Here is an 18,398-nt window from a genome sequence, read left to right as displayed (position 1 = left end):
AAATAGACTCTTACGTAACCTGCTCGTGCCACACAAGAAAGGGTGAGGAAGGGGCGGTGTTTCTGTATGACGGGCACCGACACAGCCGCTCGAGACGGCTGCAGACAGCCCGCGTCCCGCTCCCAGATGCGGCGGTGTTTCCCCCTGGGTGTGCCGTAGCCTTTGTACTTTCAACTTGTTACGTCCTCTGGGCTTTGAGAGGCGCGCATCTGCTTCTGCTTCATTTTTCTGATTGCGGGATAAGCTTACAGTTGAAGCCAAACGTGAGAGAAATTTTAACTTTGACGGTTTCCGAAGACCCGCTGCCGCCTCTGTTTTTTTCGTAGCAAAGCGAGAGCCACGCGTGTGACCTGATGGTCCTTGTTTTCCTTTTCTCAACAAAGATGCAGCAGCAGGAACTGGCGCAGATGAGGCAGCGGGACGCCAACCTCACCGCGCTCGCTGCCATCGGGCCCCGGAAGAAGCGGAAGGTGGACTCTCCGGGACCAGGGTCGGGGACGGAGGTACGGTACCGTGGCGGCGGCGGCGAGGAGGGCTGGAGGGGCCCCGGGGGCGTCTCCGCTGTGTGCGCCAGGTCGGGCAGGTGCCCAGGATCCTCGACCGCCCTGCGTGCCCCCACCCCGCGGGCCTCCCTGGAGTACTTGTGCGCCTGACACCTCACGCTCACGTCAGCTTGTCGTGGACGCTGCGGGAGCCCGGGTTCTCGCCACACGGAGGCTTGGTCCGCGTGCGTGGACGCGGTGAGCGTCGGGCCGCCCGCGGAAGGAGCTGTTGGAAGAGGCCCGTGTGTGGGGCGGGCGAGGAGCCGGGCCGGGAGTCCGGGTGCCGGGGAGAGGGACCCGTGCCGCTTTCCGTGTGTCCAGATTTTGTTGGTTTCTCGTGTTGTTTGTTGTGATACCTTCACACACGGTTATAAACCCAACCTTAGGATTTTGTTATCTTGGTTTACCGTCCGTTGTGTTTTAAGTTACGAGAAGAAAGAGAGCCTGGCGTTTCCCGTTGGCGTGTGTAGTTTCTGCTTCTGGAGGCCACGGTCCGGGCCTGCACGAGCAGCGTTTCCCTCGGCCCACAGGACCTCATCCGGCATTTCTAGTGGGCGGTGCGCTGGTGGGGGCGGGGCGGGGCGGGGTTCGCTCAGCTTCTGTTTACTCGAAAGGGATGGCGTTCCCCCCCCTCAACTTTGAATAGTACTTTCCCTGAATGCAAAAGTCTGGGTAGACAGCCTTTTTTTTTTTTGCATTCTACGCTCCTGAAGGAGCTGAGCGTGTCCAGATGGGTGCCGTGTACTTTAGGTGAGGACGTGCTAAGAGGGATGTGGGAGCCCCACGACCAGGCACCCCTTACGCCCCTGCTCCCCGAGCCCCTCTGTTTCACGGCTGGAGTCCTTCACGCTGCAGAGGGCATCCCCATCCCAATGCTGTGCTGTCTCGTTCCGGATCACAAAAAAGGTGGGAGGTTTCCTGGCGTGTTTTGCAAAATGACAGAACCCTTTTTCCTAACCTGATCAGCAGCTGCGATGGATGTGTGACCGTCTCTCTCCCGTGGAACACGTGGTTCCGGTGTCTTTGGGCCCCACGTGGTTTACGCTTGTGCCGTGCACCTGACGTATCTCCCTTCTCTGGCTGCTTTGACGTTTTCATTGTAAACTTGAGAAGTTTGTCTCGGTTCTTTTTAGGCTTGGTTCTCTTGACATTTGGCCTGCTTGGGGTTCTTTGATCCGTAGAAGAAGTTCCTCAAATTGGGGACGTGGTGGCCTTTATTTCTTCAAAATTTTTTCCGGTTCCGGTTTGCTTTTCCTCTTGGACTTGCCAGCGACACGTGCGCGAGACCTGGTGACGTTGCCCGTGGGTGTCTGGGACTGCTCAGTTTTCTTTCATCTTCAGGCGGGATGATTTCCCCTGTTTGTCCTCAGGCCCCCTGACCACATGGAGCCATGTCACCCGCAGGCAGCCGTGGAGCCCACCCACTGAAGCTCGCGCCCGCCGATGTGTTCACAGTTCTGGGGTTTTCAGTCTTTCGTACGGTTTCTGATTCTTTGCTGAAGTTCCCTGTCTGCTCACGTGTTGAGAGAGACCACAGCCCCCGGGACATCCTGCCTTTGGCCTGTTCATAAAAGCTGCTTTATGGGGCGCCTGGGTGGCTCAGTCGGGTAAGCGTCCGACTTCGGCTCAGGTCACGATCTCGCGGTCCGTGAGTTCGAGCCCCGCATCGGGCTCTGTGCTGACAGCTCAGGGCCTGGAGCCTGTTCGGATTCTGTGTCTCCCTCTCTCTGCCCCTCCCCCGTTCATGCTCTGTCTCTCTCTGTCCCAAAAATAAATAAACGTTAAGAAAAAAAAAATGAAGAAAAAAAAAGCCTGCTTTAACGCCTGTGCGGGTCCAGGGTCTGGGCTCAGGCCGTCTCTGCTGGCTGCCCTTCTCCTCACCTGCGGGTCCCACTTTCCTGTTTCTCTGCGTGTCTAGCGATTGCCACTCGGTGCTGGAGATTGTGGGCGGCAGATGGACTCCCTTCCAGGAGTGCGGGTTCTCGCTTAGCAGACGGTTCATCCTGACTCGGTCGGGCGCTTTGTTTTTCCCTTTGGCGTCAGTAAGGGTCTGTGGAACGCTCCTCTGACCTAGTGCGCCCCCCGTAGACACTGCCTCCCCCGTCCAGGTGGCTCCCAGGGAAGGGCAGGTGGCCTCGCCGCTGGGTGCTGGGGTGGGAGCAGGGTCTTCCCGCTCGGGCAGGCGGGGCTCTGGCCGGGAGCGTCCTGTCGTGCGTGTCGAGCGTGTAGCGGCCTCGCTCGCTGCAGCAGTGCATCGCCCCGCGGTCCCTCTCGTCCTCCCGCAGGGTTCCTCGAGGGACCGTGTGCGTCACACTGATGATTCATCTTGATGTTGGTGTCTGTGTGGTCGTTTCGGTTTTCTGTGATTCCTCTGCCGGGTTGTTTTGGGATGGTTCGTGGGGAGGGCGTCTGCAGGTGCCTACACGCGGAAGCAGCTCGTGCCCTGTGTACTTGAAGGCCCGTTTGCGTAGCTGTGAGATCCTTGTCTCCCATTTGCTTCCCTCGAGAATCTTGAACGTGTTACTCCGGATATTTATTCCTGGCATGAAGTGTTGCTGTTCAGGCCTGATGATAGTCTAATTTTATTTCTCTTATACGTCATGTGTTCTTTTAGCCCAAGTTACCCAAAGAATTTGTTTTTTTTTTCTTACGAGCCTTTAATTTTCCTTGGAACCGGTTGTCTGGGTTGGCGGTCTCGGGTATGGGTGGCGTTCACGCAGCTTCAAGTCTGTTTTCGTTCGGGAACATCTTTGGTGGCTTGTTTCCCCGGCTTCCTCCTTGGAGACCCCGACGGGGACCGTTGTGTCGTCCTTGCCTCTTGAACCCTCTGTCGGCCTCACTTGCGCTCACGTTCTTGTGCTCGTGGTTTCTTGAGTTTTCTGTCTAATGTTTTCTCAACTCTGGCGCCTCGTTTCTGCTAATTCCGGCTTCTCTTGTTCTTTACGACTGTCGTCAGCGTCTCTTAGCTTGTTTTGAGGTAGACCGTTACAGTTTTGGTCTGTTTGTTGATTCCGTCTTCTCGGTGTTTTTCACTGTCTGCAAGGATGTTACCCGTCTTCGTTTTCTCTCTTCCCTGTAGCAACTTGGGGGGGAGGGGTTCAATCCTCGTGCTGTCCGTTGGCTCTTTTCACGTGACTTTCGTTTCCTCGAACTCGATGGGCGTGTGTGTCTGAGGTAGCCTGCGAACCTGGCGGAGCCCCTGTCTCGTGGCCTTCGTGTGCTGGACGCTTGCTCTCAGCATCCACGGCTCCCCTCCCCGCCTCGCCCCTGGGCCATCCCTGTCTCCACCGCCCCGTCCTGCCCACCTCGTTTCCCACCTCCCGACCTCGTCCGCGGGATGCTTCTCTGTGGCCGCTGCCCCCTGAGGCCTCCAGTCCGGCGGTAGCCCGGCCTGCACGGTTCTGGGGGTCCCGTTCGGGCTTGTGGCCGCCTGCGGCTCATCTTCGCGGGGTTTGCTCTAAATAGCTGTTGCTGGTCTTGGGTTTGGCCGCTCAGTTGCCGTGAGTCATACACGGGCCTTTGGGAAGATGAAACTGCTGCCCCCGTTGCTGTCTTCCCAGCAGACGGTGCTTATGTAAAAATACACTTTCTTTTAATTGAAAATCGTTTCCAACCTACAGAAGAGTCGTAGGAGGAGTGCACGCAGCTCTTTGTTTATGCTCTCAGTTCTGAGTGTTGCATGACCCTGACCCCGTCACGGTGTCTCGTGTGTGTGTGTGTGTGTGTTACACATGTGTGTGTATACGTTCCTCTGATGGAGTGTTTTGCACCCCTAGTGCTGCTACCGCCGGGCCCTGTCTGGCACGAGGCTGCACAGACTCCAGGCGGGATGTCTGCCTGTCCTCCGGCCTGCCCCCATGTCACCAGTGGCCCCAGTAGCATCTCCACATCTGTGCAGGGACGTGGGGCATCTGATTGGCTTGCACGTGAGCCTGTTAACGGATCCCTCGTTCTCAACAGCGCTCAGGGGACGGCACTTCCGTCCACGGGATGAGCCTCGGCCTAGGTCTGTGTGACTCTGGCAGAAACGCCTCCATCTCGATGGCACTGTGTCCAGTCTGTCACATGAGGAAGCACCCCGTGTGGTGACCTTCCTACTGATACGGACCGTGGTCACCAGGTTCGGCCACACTGTCCGGCGTGTAGTCACCGCCGTTCGGTTAGTATTTGTTCGCCTTGAGCGAGGAGGTGTTCCAGGACTCCGCGGGCCACCCCAGCCTCAGCGCCATCGCGGCTGCAGGCCGTGACGTCTGTCCCCTTCACGCCTTCTGCTGCAGGAAGACCTTTCCCTGCGTCCTCCGTCCGCCCATTTGTTCGTGCGTTTGTTCGCCACCGTGGCCGGGGCCGTGGTCTCCCGTGGTCTTCAGTGGGTTGTAATCAATCTCTCGTTATTTCTAGATTGGGCAGTGGAAGCTCCTTCAAGCTGTTTCTATATCCTTTTGAAATGTCACCCTTGTTGACACGTCGCGGTTTTACCGGTGGGAGAGGCATCCGGAGCCTCCAGTACTCCTGCGTCCTCGGGCTCCCGGCCAGGAGCCCCGGTCCCCCACGGGGGGCGGCGTGTGGAGGCCGGTTCTGAGCTCTGCGCGCCGGTTCCAGGCCCCTCTGCAGTCCACGCGGGGGAAGGTGCGTGCAGGCACAGCCCTTCTGCATCTGAAGCGGTCCCCGCGCTCCGGCGGTCACCCCGCTTCTGGTCCTCACCCAGGGGCGGCTTCCCGGCCTCCTCCCTGTCCTCACCTGTGAGTCCGAGTCTGTGGGAGATCGAGTGCCGTCATTGCCGATGTGTTTGGTCCTTCGCTCAGCACACCCAGCCTCCCAGACGCTCTGGCTGCCGAGGCCCCGGCGCTGGGGGGAGGGGCGGGCAGGTGGGCAAGGCCCGTGGGTGAAGGTCCGACTGGGTTCAGATGTGTCTGGAGGACATGCCAAGGAGCGGGACGAGCGTGTGTTTCCAAACCCCACGGGGAGGGCCGGGCACGAGGTGGCTGCTTGCGGTGAGCGCGGGGACCCTGAGCGACACGGTGGAGAGACGCAGGTCGCCAGACACTGTTCTGGGAGGTTCTTTCATGCGTTGTTGCTTTTGTCTGTTTTTGAACTTCAGAGGGAGGCTTATGTGTCACATATATAACAATTAACATAAAATCCGTACTTTAAAAAGTTCTCCATATGCCTCTCCGCATCAGTGGTAATGCTTAGTTCTTTTTCTTTTTTAGTTTGGGATTATTTCCTTGGGATATGTCTTTTTAAAGTAACTTTTTTTTTAACTGATTTTGTTTATTCATTTATTTTAAATGTTTATTTTTGAGAGAGAGAGAGAGAGAGAGAGAGAGAGAGAGCGCGCGCGCACGCGCAGGAGCGTGTGAGCGGGGGAAGGGCAGAGGGAGAGCAGGACAGAGGCTCTGAGAGGGGCTCCACGGTGTCAGCACGAACTCACAAACCGTGAGATCATGACCTGAGCCGAAGTCAGATGCTTAACCGGCTGAGCCCCACCGGCGCCCCTGAACTAATTTTAGACCCGTGGAAAAGTTAGGTAAATATTGGAGTATTTCTTTTTTTTAATTTTTTTTTTTTTCAACGTTTATTTATTTTTGGGACAGAGAGAGACAGAGCATGAACGGGGGAGGGGCAGAGAGAGAGGGAGACACAGAATCGGAAACAGGCTCCAGGCTCTGAGCCATCAGCCCAGAGCCCGACGCGGGGCTCGAACTCACAGACCGCGAGATCGTGACCTGGCTGAAGTCGGATGCTTAACCGACTGCGCCACCCAGGCGCCCCATTATTGGAGTATTTCTATACACTCCTCACCCAGCTTCCTGTAGTGAGCCGTCAGTGTGCTTAGATGGTTCATAAGACCTTATTTGATTTGGTTTTTCAGAATTTAATTTTTTAAAATTATAACACACCTTGTTTTTTGGAGGAGTTTTAGGTTCATAGCAAAACTGACTGAAAGTACAGAGATTTCCCGCGTGCTGCCTGCCCCCGAACACGCACAGCCTCCCCACTGTCAATACCCACCGGAGGCTACATTTACGAAAACTGATGAGCCTCCACGGATGCGTCATCACCACTGAGTCCACGTGCGCCTTGGGGTCACTCTCGGCGTCGTGCGTTCTGCGGGTCTGGACAAACGTGCGGTGACGTGCACCTGCCTTCACAGCATCGCGCGCTCTAGTTCCACGGCCCCGAGACCCCCCGAGCTGCGCGTGTTCATCTCCCCGCTGCCGTCACCCCCACCTGCCGCCGCCCCGACGGCCACTGACCCTTTACGTGTCCACGGCTGTGCTTTTCCAGGAAGTCGTGTGGCTGGACTCACGTGTGGGGGCTCCTCAGATCGGCCTCCTGCCTTAGTGACGAGCGTCGGAGCCTCCTCCCTGCGTTTTCGCGGCCGAGAGCTCGTTTCTTGTGAGCACGGAGTCATGGTCCACGTTGTGGATCTGCCACAGTTTATCCGTCACCTTCTGAAGGATGCCGTGGTCGCTCCCAAGCTTTGGCAGCCGCGAGCACAGCCGCTGTAAAAATCCGTGGGCAGGTTTTCGTGTGGACACGAGTTTTCGACTCGTGTAGATAAATTGCAAGGAACACGATTGCCGGCTCGTCCGGTGAGACTATGATTCGTTTTGTAGCAAAACACCAGACTCGCCTCCAAAGCGGCCGCGCCGTCCTGCGTTCCCGCCGGCAACGGCCGAGCGCTCCTGCCGCTCCGCGCCCTCGCCAGCGTCTGGGGTCGTCAGGGTCGTGGGTTTGGGCCCTGGTGACAGGCGTGCGTGGTGCCTCGCTGTTGTGATTTGCGTCTCCCTGACGACCTGTGATGCGGAGCGTCTGTCCCCGCGCCCGTCTGCATCGTGCGTCTTCTCCGGTGAGGGGCCTGCTCGGGTGTCTGGCCCGTTTTTCATTCAGGTTTATTATTGTTGAGTTTTGTGAGTTGTGTGCACAGTTTGTTTGGGGTGATGGTCCCTGACCAGATGTTTCTTTTGCAAATATTTTATCTGTGTTTGATTGTCCCCATCGTCCCCCTGAGGACCTTTTCCTGTTGTCACTCAGGACCCTCTTTGCTCCTTCCTCCGTCGCTCCTTGTTCCCTCCTGATCTCAACACTCACGAAGTGTGGGGGTCACTTATTTGGTGCAGAGTCCCTCAAGTTGGGTTCATCCTGGGTTTCCTCACGATTAAGTGCACGTTCCATAATTTTAGCTAGAATTCATAAAAGGGATAAGGCGCCCTTCTGAGCGCATCACGTTGTGGCCTTTGGCTAAAGTGGCACCTGCCGGGCGATCACGCTGTAAGCCCCTACTTTTCCCGTGTGGCTTGTCTCCTGCAGTGGCGGTGGTGCTGTCTGCCCTCCGTCCTTCCCCCCCCGCCCCGCTTATTCCTTCATTTAACGATGACTTGTGTGCCATTGTGCCATGCCGGATGACCTTGTGCCCGAAGGTCTTTGTGTTCTGGGGCGCACCGCTGAGGGCGCAGCAAAGTTGCCAGGAGGTCTTGTTAGGAATAGCCGGGCTCCCCTCCCGAAGATGGGGTCGCTTTGCCTTCCCCCGTCTCACCAGCACTGCGGGAGATTGTTCAGGATTGTTTAAAATTGTGCCAGTCCGGTGGTGACACGGGGAATCTTGGTGACTGTGCTGTGGGTGCCTGAGAACAGGCCTATTCTCCCGAACGGCGTAGAGCTTAATAGATTTCCACAACATGCACCTGCTGCTCAAGCTGACCAGTCTTCTGAATCCTTGCTTATTCTTGTCCATTCGATGGGTCTCGTACAGACTGTGGCGATGTAAAGTCTGTGTCACTCGTGCGTTTCTGTCTTTGTCTCCTGTGTCTTCTGCAGCTGATGCTTTGTAGCTGGGCTGTGTGTGCCACGTTGTTGGGTACGGAAGTATTCAGAAGTGTCACATCTTCTGTGAATTGGCACTTTTAGCGTTAAAAAATGTCTGCCGTTGTCCAGTGGGCTTGAGCTCTGCTGTGTCCTGAGTTAGGACCATCATTCACCCCGCTCTGTGCACTTCCCTCACCAGAGAGAATCTCTGTCCCTGCTTTGGTCTTATACTTCCTGATTTCAGGTGTGGCTCACATCTATAGCACGTGCCTACGTCTTGTTTTCTGAGCCGAATCGAAAAGCTTTCCCTCTATTAGGTGAATTGAGCCCATTCGCCTTCTTCTGATATGATCAACACGCTTGGTCTCTTCTGTCTCACAGTGTTTTATAACTATGCCTATTTCTTACGTTTGCTACGATTCTTTTCCTCTGAAGTGCATATTCTTTGCTCTTTAATTAAAATGTTTGTATTTAGGAAGGCTTACGGTTGTATTCTGGTGGTTATTTTTGCACATAAACCTTGTTAAATGTCCCCTGGTTTTTCTTAGCTGTTCAGCTTCTTAGTTCCCATAGGGCTTGAGCCCCGCCCACTTTCTCGCAGCAGCCAGTGCACATGCCCCTTGCTCTCCGCCCTCCCGCCGGGCCCCTCCTCAGCTTCAGTAAGCGGTGTGGTTTCCTTACAAGTGCTTCTGCCCGCCCCAGCACCGCGCGTGTCCCTCCCCATTCCTGGCTTGGATGACGACTGCACTGTGGCCCAGCCCGCGGAGGCCTCCATGCAGAATCCCCGACACTTGCATGTTGCAAAAGGTCTTTCTGTGGCTTCGATAGGGAGGATGGTCTGGCTTGGATATAAGATCCTTGGCTCGCACTTTCTTTCAGTCCTTCTGTGAATGAGCGTCCGTGGTCATCCTGCTTTGGAAGCTGGTTTTGAAAAGCCCCGATGCCAGGCTGATTCACTTGCCTTTGTCATTTATTGTCTCTTTTACACGAGGCCTTGTCTTGATCTTTGAAAACTAGCAATTTCACGAGGAGATGTCAGAGTCGGTTTTCATGGGAACTTTCAGTGTGTAGATTTGGTCTTTCTGGTTCCTGGACTCTGGCTTCTGTGTCTGTTGTGTTCTGTCTGCTTCCTTCTTCGGAGGCTCTGTTAACACAGGCCTTTGCCCGCCACCTGCCCTTCCCCAGACCTTCCGCGGCTGCGCCCCTCACGAGCCTGCCTTTCCTCGCGGGTCTGCCCTCGGTGCCTTGCAGTTAATTCATGCACTTCTGAGAGATCTCTGTGTCTCCTTCCCATTTTTTTCTTGCATTTACTCCACTCTCATCCCTTCTGTTTTTTAATCTACTTCTCTTAACGTTAGGGATTTTTCTTTCAGGGCACTTCTCATGTCCTCAAATGTTTCAGGACATCTTTTGGTTGTTGGAAGTGTTGTCTTAATGGTTTTCTTGTTTTTCCAGACAGTCTCCGATGTGCGTGGAATTCTGTTTTCTGATTTTTGCAGTAGATCTTGACGGACTTGCTAATCTTGGGTCACTTTTGCCAGGTTTGGGTGTCTCATCAGACTTGCGGTCTGATGGCGCCCTCTTCTGACCGCGCTGAGCAGTCGGGTAGTGTGGCCGGTTTTCTGTTTGCGTTGCTTGTAGGAGGGTCCTGGAGGGTCCTGTGTCCTTTGGCGGTGACGTCCCGGTCTTGCAGGAGCCTCAGTGTCCCTTTAGTTCCTTCCCTTGTCGGAGGCTCTGTGTTCTGAGGACTCTGGACGCTAGACTGGGGTGGACCGGCCGTTCTGGGTGGCCTCTGTCAGACCGCGGCCCCTTGCTGTCTCCATCCTCTGCCTTTGCCACGTCACCTTGTGGGTTCAGGAGGACCTGCCAGGTGTTCTCATCTGGAGTCTTTCTGGAGCAGGGCGCTCCGTGCCGCCACGTCTGCCGATGGAGCGATGCCTGGGTAGATTGGTGCCTTCTTGTTCTGAGTTGGTTTTGGGGAGACGGAGGGAGGTGTCGGGGTGACTGAGTGGTATGTGTCCTCCTGAGGAGAGTGCCTGCGTGTCTTTGCCGCCGCGTGTACTCCCGGCCGCCTGTCTGCACCGGGTGCTCTGTTGCGTGGACAGGGAAGGCGCAGAGACGGGTGCAGGCGAGTTGGGGAACTGAGGGGAGCGGGGCGAGCCGGTCGGAGGCTGTGCCATTGGGTTCGCTGGAACCGGTTCGGCCCAGGCTCCTGGCTGTCCAGCTGAACGCGGGGCGGGGGCGCAGCCTTGAGGGGCCCCTCGCTCGGGAGCCGCTTGGCCATGCTTCTGGGGGCCCGTGAGTGCAGGGCTCTTGGCTGCTGTGGCCCCGAGGTGGACATTTCCCTGAGACCGTGCCCAAGGGCCCGTGGCACTGGGGCTCACGTGTCGGCACGCATGGCGAGCATCCAGCCACGCTGGGGGCTTCTCTCCCTGTGAGCATTGGCCCCCAACTGAGGTGGCCCCACGAGCCGGGATTTGGACGGAAAGTGGGGTTTTTCCCATTCGGTTTTACATCAGGTGCTCATTGCCTGTCAGATCGATTGTGGCATTTTGCCAATGGCAAGGTTGCCTTCAAAAGAAATAGCTCTTTTTTTTGTCTTGGACCAGTCCCGTGACCGGGCTGACAGGTGTGCGACGTGCCGTTTTCAGGGGAGGACCTGCTGTGTGCAAGCGATACATCCAGGGTCGCCTTGCTCTTAGCCCAGCGCCTGCAGAGCCTGCAGAGACCGGGCAAAGCAGCCCTTTGATGGGGTGTGGGCGTCACCGCTCCCCCTGGGGGCCATCCCCACCCCCACCGGTTGTTCCGTGATTCTGGGCTGGGCGCGGTGTCGGTAGGCTGGTGGTCACGGCCGTCCTCTCTCCCGGGCTCCGGGCTCCTGCGACCCCTCCCGCAGCCAGAATACCCGACGAGCAGTATGACCAGGACCCTGGAGGGAGGACGGTGAACTGCGCCCTTCCGTTTTGGCATGAGATGGGGAAACGGTGCTCGGCCCGTGTAATTAGAAGTAATGTGAGTGTTAAGTAGGATATCTTTGAACATCGGCTTTTTACAACATCCATAGAAACACCAGGAATTGAAGTTTCTCGCTGGCCCTCAGAGCGTGCCGCCTGCACCTGGGGGCGGCACTCCACCGGCTCACTTGCCCGTTAACGCTTTGAGACCAGTTGTGGTTTCTAAGAAATATTGGAATAATATCGCAAGTATTATTTGTCTTGAGTTCTGACCCGGTAATTTCCACCTGAAGTGGGGGCCCTGTCCTACCTGTTTTTGGCTGTTGGCTTTCTGTTTGGAAAGTAGAAACATCAGACCTGGTCCAGAATTGGTCACGCGTGTTGCAGAGATGTTTCGGTCCATTACGTAGGCAGTGCCTTTGCTCTCTGCGTGGCTGCGCCTGTCCCCGTGAGTCTTGGCGTCTGCAGGGGAGGTGCAGAGGGCAGGCCACCGTCCGCGGGCAGCTGTCTTTCCAGAAACTGGCCTCTGCTTGGGCGTGCTGGGCTCTCCCCATGGTGTCTGGGGTGCAGAGCGGCGGGCCCCCGACGGGCCCCCGGGCTCCTGCTGCTCCAACGTCCTCACAAGCCTCTGCAGGGGCGGGGGGGGGGGGTGGCGCGGTGTGTGTCTTGCACAAAATGCTCCTTTAGGGCTGTTACCGAGGCTCAGGAAAGCACGGAGAAACCAGAATTGTTCTTCCAAACAAGGAAAAGTAGCTGCCACGCAACCTGGCCTGGAGGAGGGACCTCAGCCGTGAAGGGTGGTGGAGGGGGTGCAAATTGTAATTGAGGTCAGAGATGGGTGCGTGTGCACAGGGACTCCCCTGGGGGAAAGGGCTCAGGTGGCAGAGGGACCTGGTGCCCGGAGCGTGCCTGGGCCTCGCCCGCCACCTGCTGGCCGGCTCCCGGAACTGCGGCCTGGTCAGGGCAGGGCTCTTCTTCAGCTGTCGGGGAACCCTTTCCTCCCACCTTCCTAAGCTGTGAGAACATGCAGTAAAAATACCCTGTGTTATGTTTGCACTTGAAATATGCACGAGCAACTTTAACCACCAGAACACAGATGCTTAGTTTTCATTCTGAACGGAGAACCAGGCACCACGCAGTTGGGAGTTGTGTGGTCGGACGGAGATGCGGTGCTGGAACCCCAGGACCCAACACGACGCATCCGGGAACACCGCCCCCAGTGACTCCTTGTCCACGTGCAGGCGTCAGAGACTCGCAGAAACTCGGCTGTTCCCCAGCGGTGCAGGCCCTGAGCCCAGTTGCTGCTGTCGGCCCGGAGGTGGCAGTGTCCCGCTGAGACTGGCTGGGAGCAGGGTGCCCCCTGTTGGCCGCGGACGACCGCGGTGACCCCAGAGCTCTGTGGTCCAGCCCACTAACCCGCCCGCCCAGCCTGGGAGTTTAGACTTTGCAGCATTGGGAAAGTGCCTTTGCCGGCGACATGGGGACGACATGATTGCCCCGGGTGTGGCATTGGTCCCACCTGGCCGCCTGGACACATGGAGGTCGGGGACACCAGCTTCAAGCCCAGGAGCTGTCTTGCCATCCCCCTGGGGCAGGAGCCTCCGCCTGTGCCTTCTGCAGGCCCCGAGGGCCGGAGTCTGAGCCCTGGGAATTGCAGGGGTTAGTGCCCATATGGGTGCTTGAGACCACCGGTCCCGGAGGTCAGCGTGGGGGCCGTGCCCCCTGCTCGCACCCCCTCCCTGTTAGGGACCCGTAAAGCACTTCAGCTCCAGGAGCAGGTCTGCAGGAAGGAGCCTGTCCCACATGTGGCTTCCTCCAGCTTCAGGGTTCCTTGGCACACCTGTAGGGAAACTCGAGTGGCTGTGGGCACGTAGCCCTGGGGCCAGCACCTGGCCCTGCCCCTTCCTGCCAGCGCCTTGGGTCCCGCCCACCCGTGCACACCACTAACTCGGCTGTCTTCTTTCTCGTCACCAGGGGTCGGGCCCAGGCTCGGCGGTCCCAGGCAGCTCCGGCGTCGGAACCCCCAGACAGTTCACGCGACAAAGGATCACGCGGGTCAACCTCAGGGACCTCATATTTTGTTTAGAGAATGAGCGTGAGACAAGCCATTCACTGTTGCTCTACAAAGCATTCCTCAAGTAGCACAGGGCGGGCGCGGCGTCGCGGATGGAGACGCCTGGGACGCTTTTATATATTTGCAGATGACGCCTTTTGTAACAAGCAAATGGGATATTGTTTAAAAAACAGCCACCTCTTTACAACGGAACAGTTTTATATTCCTGTTTCTAAGTCAACTCTTCAGTGCGGAAGAAAACACGTTTCTGTAACAGAGAACACAGAGGCCCGTGGGCCCTCTTAAAGGACAATTAACTCTTAACTCATCTTTGATTGAGTGGCCTTCTTGCCAAACAAGCCATATATAAAAACTGATGGAATCGTTTAGCAAATAATTAGTTGCCCTCTGTCACCTCGTAGCGGTTTCTACATTATTTGTGCGTTTTGGTTCATTCAACCCGACTTACTGCGTAGGTGTGTGTCTACAGCGATGACCTCATTTCATTTATTTTATTTTTGTATTAGTCAGTTGGCAAAGCAAACTGATTTTTTAGACTATTTATCTGCCCGTCCCCTCCCTCGCCAGAGTCCCCGAGGAGCCCGGAGCCCACGGCGCGCCCGCGCGGAGCGGAGCCACCTTCCTGCTCAGGAGAGGCCGTGCCGCCGGCTCCTCCCGAGCGCGTGGTCGGCACCTGTACAGACGCAGTTTATTTGCTGTAGTTTGTAAAGCTGTAAAGTTAAAAGAAATGAAAACCTTTTCAGCATAAATATATTTTACTTGCACTGTGTTTTTTAGCTAAAAGTGGAAACTTAGATGAAATAAAATCAAAGTTGAGAAGAATCATCAAAAGACTGTTTCTCAGTGTGAATCAAGTGTTGAAAAATGGTTGGTGTATTTTGTCAGTAATTGTACATAATTTTTGGCACATAACATAAAAATGGCTATGTAAACTATAATTATTTTGCTAAGAGACTGTAAGCAAGCTGTGGGCCGACTTCGCAGATGTCCAGAGCAAAGCCCCTTCTTTGTACCTATTTTTTTATTACAAATATACTAATTGGTTCTTTATATTTTCAGAGGTTATTGTATTAAATTGTCTATTGATAGTACTTTTATGACTGTAAATACTTGGGCTTTCTCCGTGTGAATCCTCACGTCAGACTTTAATTCGCGCGAGTGTGAACCGAATGCTGATCAGTATTTTTTATCGACGCCCGAAAACTGTTACGCCTTTTATTTTGTCTTTTAGGAAATCCCTGTCTTTCCATTTTTTCATGTAAATTTTGCACAGTTACTTGTTCATATGTAAATATTTTACTTTCAAAAATGAAGTTTTTAATTGCTATTGTTTTATATAGGATTGAAAGAAAATTAACTCCTTTATTAAAAACAAATTTATCTGTATCTGTTTTGCCCGTTTTTCCCGGTTTTCCAGTTTTAGATCTGCCGCCAGAGACTCAGCTCTGGTTCCGCTGAGGTGTTTGTTTAGGGGCTCCTTGTTAGCATCAGTGTGTAAACCCCAGCCACTCTGGGAGGAATAGCCTGACCTCCGCAGACGGGACCTCCGCGCTGCAGAGTGAGGCCTGGCAGGAGGGCCCGAAGCCGAGTTGCCTCCCTGCATGCTCGGGCCGTCCAGGCCACCCCGCCTGCCTTCCGTTGCCGGACCGCCCCACCTCGACACAGGTACGCTGGGCACCTGTCCTCGCAGCTGGGCACCTTGGGGAGAGGCGAGGTGAGGCCCTTGTGGGCCCGGGGGGGTTCTGAGCACAGACTCGTGCCCTGGAGAGCCCGGTGCGGACACAGAGTGGCGGAGCCGGATGGGGTCTCCAGGACGCCCGCCTCCTTTCTGCCAGCCAGCGTGGTGGACCGGCCAGCGCCCTGCCTCCCGAGCGCTGCTGGAGCCGGCCGTGGCGCACTCGGGGCTGGCGCCCAGTTTTCACGTTAATTGTAACTAGTCTGACGACACGCAGCGACGTGTGGGCTTCCGTACAAGTTACACTGGAGAACACCGCTCACGTCGGGGTGCCCGTTCCGTGGTCTCCGGGGGTTGCCAGCTGTGTCCCCGAGGCCTGTGTCCCCGTTCTGGAGGCCAGAAACGTGAGGTCAGGGTTTGGCAGGGTTGGGGTTCCCCCGAGGCCGCGAGGGAGTCCGTGCCAGGGCTCTCGCCCAGCTCTGGTCGTTGCTGGCACCTTGGCCGCAACGTTTGTGTGGCGGTTTCCCTGGGCGTGTCCCTCTTCGTGTCTGAATCGCCCCTTGCCACGGGACCACGAGTGACCTCATTTTAACTTGACCTCCGTAAAGACCCTGCCTCCAAGTAAGGTCATGTTCTGAGGTGCCGGGGGTTAGCCTCCACTGATCTCTCTTGGGGGGACACACTTGCCTGTCACACCTGTGGTGGCCGAGGACAGAGCCCGTGCAGGAAGTGCTTTCAGGGTTTCTAAGTCTCCCGCCCATGGGAACAGGCCCGAGGTGACTTAGCGGGCAGGTCACACTGGTGCTTTCTAACCACGACCTCTTTGTTTTCGTGAAGCTGTTGGCCTGAAATAAATCAGGTCAGTCGGTAGAGGACGGTCGTGCTCAGATTTCTATGGGTGTGACTGACTTCCAGCTTGTCTGCACGTCCTACTGGGTCGGGGACGGTCGCAGCCACAGCCGTGACGCCACCAGGAGGCCGCGCACGGCCGAGGTGCTGCCGGCAGCCACGAGGCACAGGTCTGCCCGTCATTTTCCCTCACCAGACCGGTAGCTGTGGGTCGGCGCCCACCATGACACGTTGTTAGTTGCCCGAGGTCGGGTTTGGGTACGTGGGCGGGCTCGAGGGCAGAGGGCTGGCTGGCGTCGTCTGGGACGCCGGCTCTCACCGCTCCACTGCAGCAGAAAGGCAGGAAAAGGAAGTCAGGCATCACGTTTGGAAAGGAGGAAGATGGAGGAAGAATCCCAGATGGCGCCATTGTGCGCACGCACAAGACTCGGACACACGCTGCCCAGATTCGGATTTGGTGAGATTGTAGGAGGGGGGTCAGTGTCCTAAGTGAACCGTGATTCTGCGTCCCAGCAACCCGCGGCCACCAACGACACGACCAAGGTCAGGATACCTAGGGATGCATGCAAGGAACTACAGGGGAGACCCTCGCACCCAGGCGAGAGAGACGAAAGCAGGTCTGAGTGGAGAAGGTGCCACGTTTACGGAGCGGACGGGGTGTTGCGGGGAGTGCTGCCGCGCTCAGAGCCCCAGCGGATGGTCTGCCACGGGACGGTCTGAGTCTGGAGACCTGTACGGAGCTGTAGATGACTTGGAATAGCCAAGGCGGCCTAGAGCGGAATCAAAATGCTCACGCTCCCAGGTTTCAAGACTTGGCGTAAAGCCATGCTAATCGAGCCGGGGTGGTATTGGCGTGTGCGGGCAGACCCGGTCAGCGAACACCACAGAGTCCGGAAGTGGATCCGCGTGTTACAGCCACTGGGTTTTGGACAAAGACACCAACACAGCGAAGGGAGGCCGGACGTTAGTGCAACTCGGGGCCTGAGGGCGGAGGGTGAGTCTTGACCCCGTCCTCACGCACACGCAGCCTCATTTGAGATGGACCGCGGGCCTGAATGTGGAAGCTGAGACTCCAGATCTTCTAGAAGACTGGAGTGGGCAAGGACCCTTATGGACACGGAAGGCACAAGCCATAAAGAGAAAAACGGCAAAGCGCACTTAAGTTCTGCCTGTCAGAAGATGCCCAGTGAAGGCAGACGGGAGGCCATAGGCCGGGAGAGAGCGTGCACGGGGTGTAAACCCGATAGGAACCCGCATGCAAAGTGGTAAAGAGTTCCACAGCTCAGTAAAAAATGTCGGAGACACTTGAATGGGTCCTTTATGAAAGACCTACAGGTGGCCGATGAGTGAAAGAAAAGTTGCCCATCATGACTGGTCATCAGAGAAATGGAAACCAAAACCATGGCGAGACCCGCCACACGCCCACCGTGGTGGCTCAGACTGAAAGAGGCTGACACGAGGCCCCCCGGGGCCTCAGTCAGTTGAGCGTCGGAGACTTTGGCCAGGTCATGATCTCGCGGTTCGTGGGTTCGAGCCCTGCGTCGGGCTCTGTGCTGACAGCTTGGAGCCTGGATCTTGCTTTGGATTCTGTGTCTCCCTCTCTCTCTCTGCCCCTCCCCTGCTTGCATTCTCACTCTCTCAAAAATAAATAAACGTTAAACAAGTTAAAAAAACAAACAAACAAATGGAGTGGGGTGCCTGGGTGGCTCAGTCGGTTAAGCATCCGACTTCACAGTTCGTGAGTTCAAGCCCCGTGTAGGGCTCTGTACTGATGGCTCAGAGCCTGGAGCCTGCTTTGGATTCTGTGTCTCCTTCTCTCTCTGCCCCTCCCCCATCCACGCTCTGTCTCTGTGTCTCTCAAAAATGAATAAACGTTAATAAAAGTTTTTTTAAAAAGAAAGAGGCTGACAGAATCACGTTGAGGGGCAGGACGCCGTTGTGAAACAGTCCAGCCACTTTGGAAAACTGTTGCCCCTTTTTTTTTTTTAATGTTTATTTTTGAGAGAGCGAGCGTGAGTGGGGGAGGGGCAGAGATGGGTGGACAGAGGATGTGAAGCAGGCTCCATGCTGTGAGTGCAGAGCCCCACGCGGGGCTCAAAGTCACCAACTGCGAGATATGACCTGAGCCGAAATCAAGCGTCGGATGCTTATGTGACTGAGCCACAAATGGAGCGCGTGTCTCCCCGTGATCTCGCGGTTCCTGCCTCCGTCGTACCTGTTTGAGAGAACTGAATGCCTTTGTCTGTCAGAGACCGAAGGCGAACGTTCATCGTGGCACCGCTCGCTCATGGGCTGAGGTGGAAACAAGCCGCCGTCCGTCAGGTGGTGAGTGGATCCCAACCGTAGTGTAATTGTCGATGCGATACTGCCCCGGAGGAAAGAGGGATAAACCGCTGATGCTCTCAGCAGTGGAGCTGAATCTCCAAAGAATCATGAAGAAAGAGGCCAGCCCCTCTGGTTCCATTTGGGGGAAGCTCAAGGCCAGGAGAATCCCG

The 18,398-nt window shown here is 56.1% G+C and overlaps 1 protein-coding gene across 2 annotated transcripts in view; it reads left to right on the top strand.

Moving 5' to 3' along the window:
* TAF4 (TATA-box binding protein associated factor 4) overlaps positions 1-14,765 on the top strand; it is a 66,478-nt gene extending 51,713 nt beyond the window's left edge. For both annotated transcript variants that reach the window (XM_086702625.1, XM_086702626.1), the window contains 2 exons: positions 384-503; positions 13,280-14,765. In XM_086702625.1, the coding sequence (XP_086558751.1) occupies positions 384-503; positions 13,280-13,447 (288 nt within the window). In that variant the 3' untranslated portion in view covers positions 13,448-14,765. The remainder of the gene's footprint in view (positions 1-383; positions 504-13,279) is intronic.
* Positions 14,766-18,398: the final 3,633 nt, after the last annotated feature.

The sequence above is a fragment of the Puma concolor genome, chromosome A3 (assembly GCF_028749965.1).
Source record: "Puma concolor isolate L17-30 chromosome A3, mPumCon1.1.hap2, whole genome shotgun sequence".
Lineage (NCBI taxonomy): Eukaryota > Metazoa > Chordata > Mammalia > Carnivora > Felidae > Puma > Puma concolor.
The sequence above is the reverse complement of the archived record's forward strand: the minus strand, read 5'-3'. Positions and strand labels throughout refer to the sequence as shown.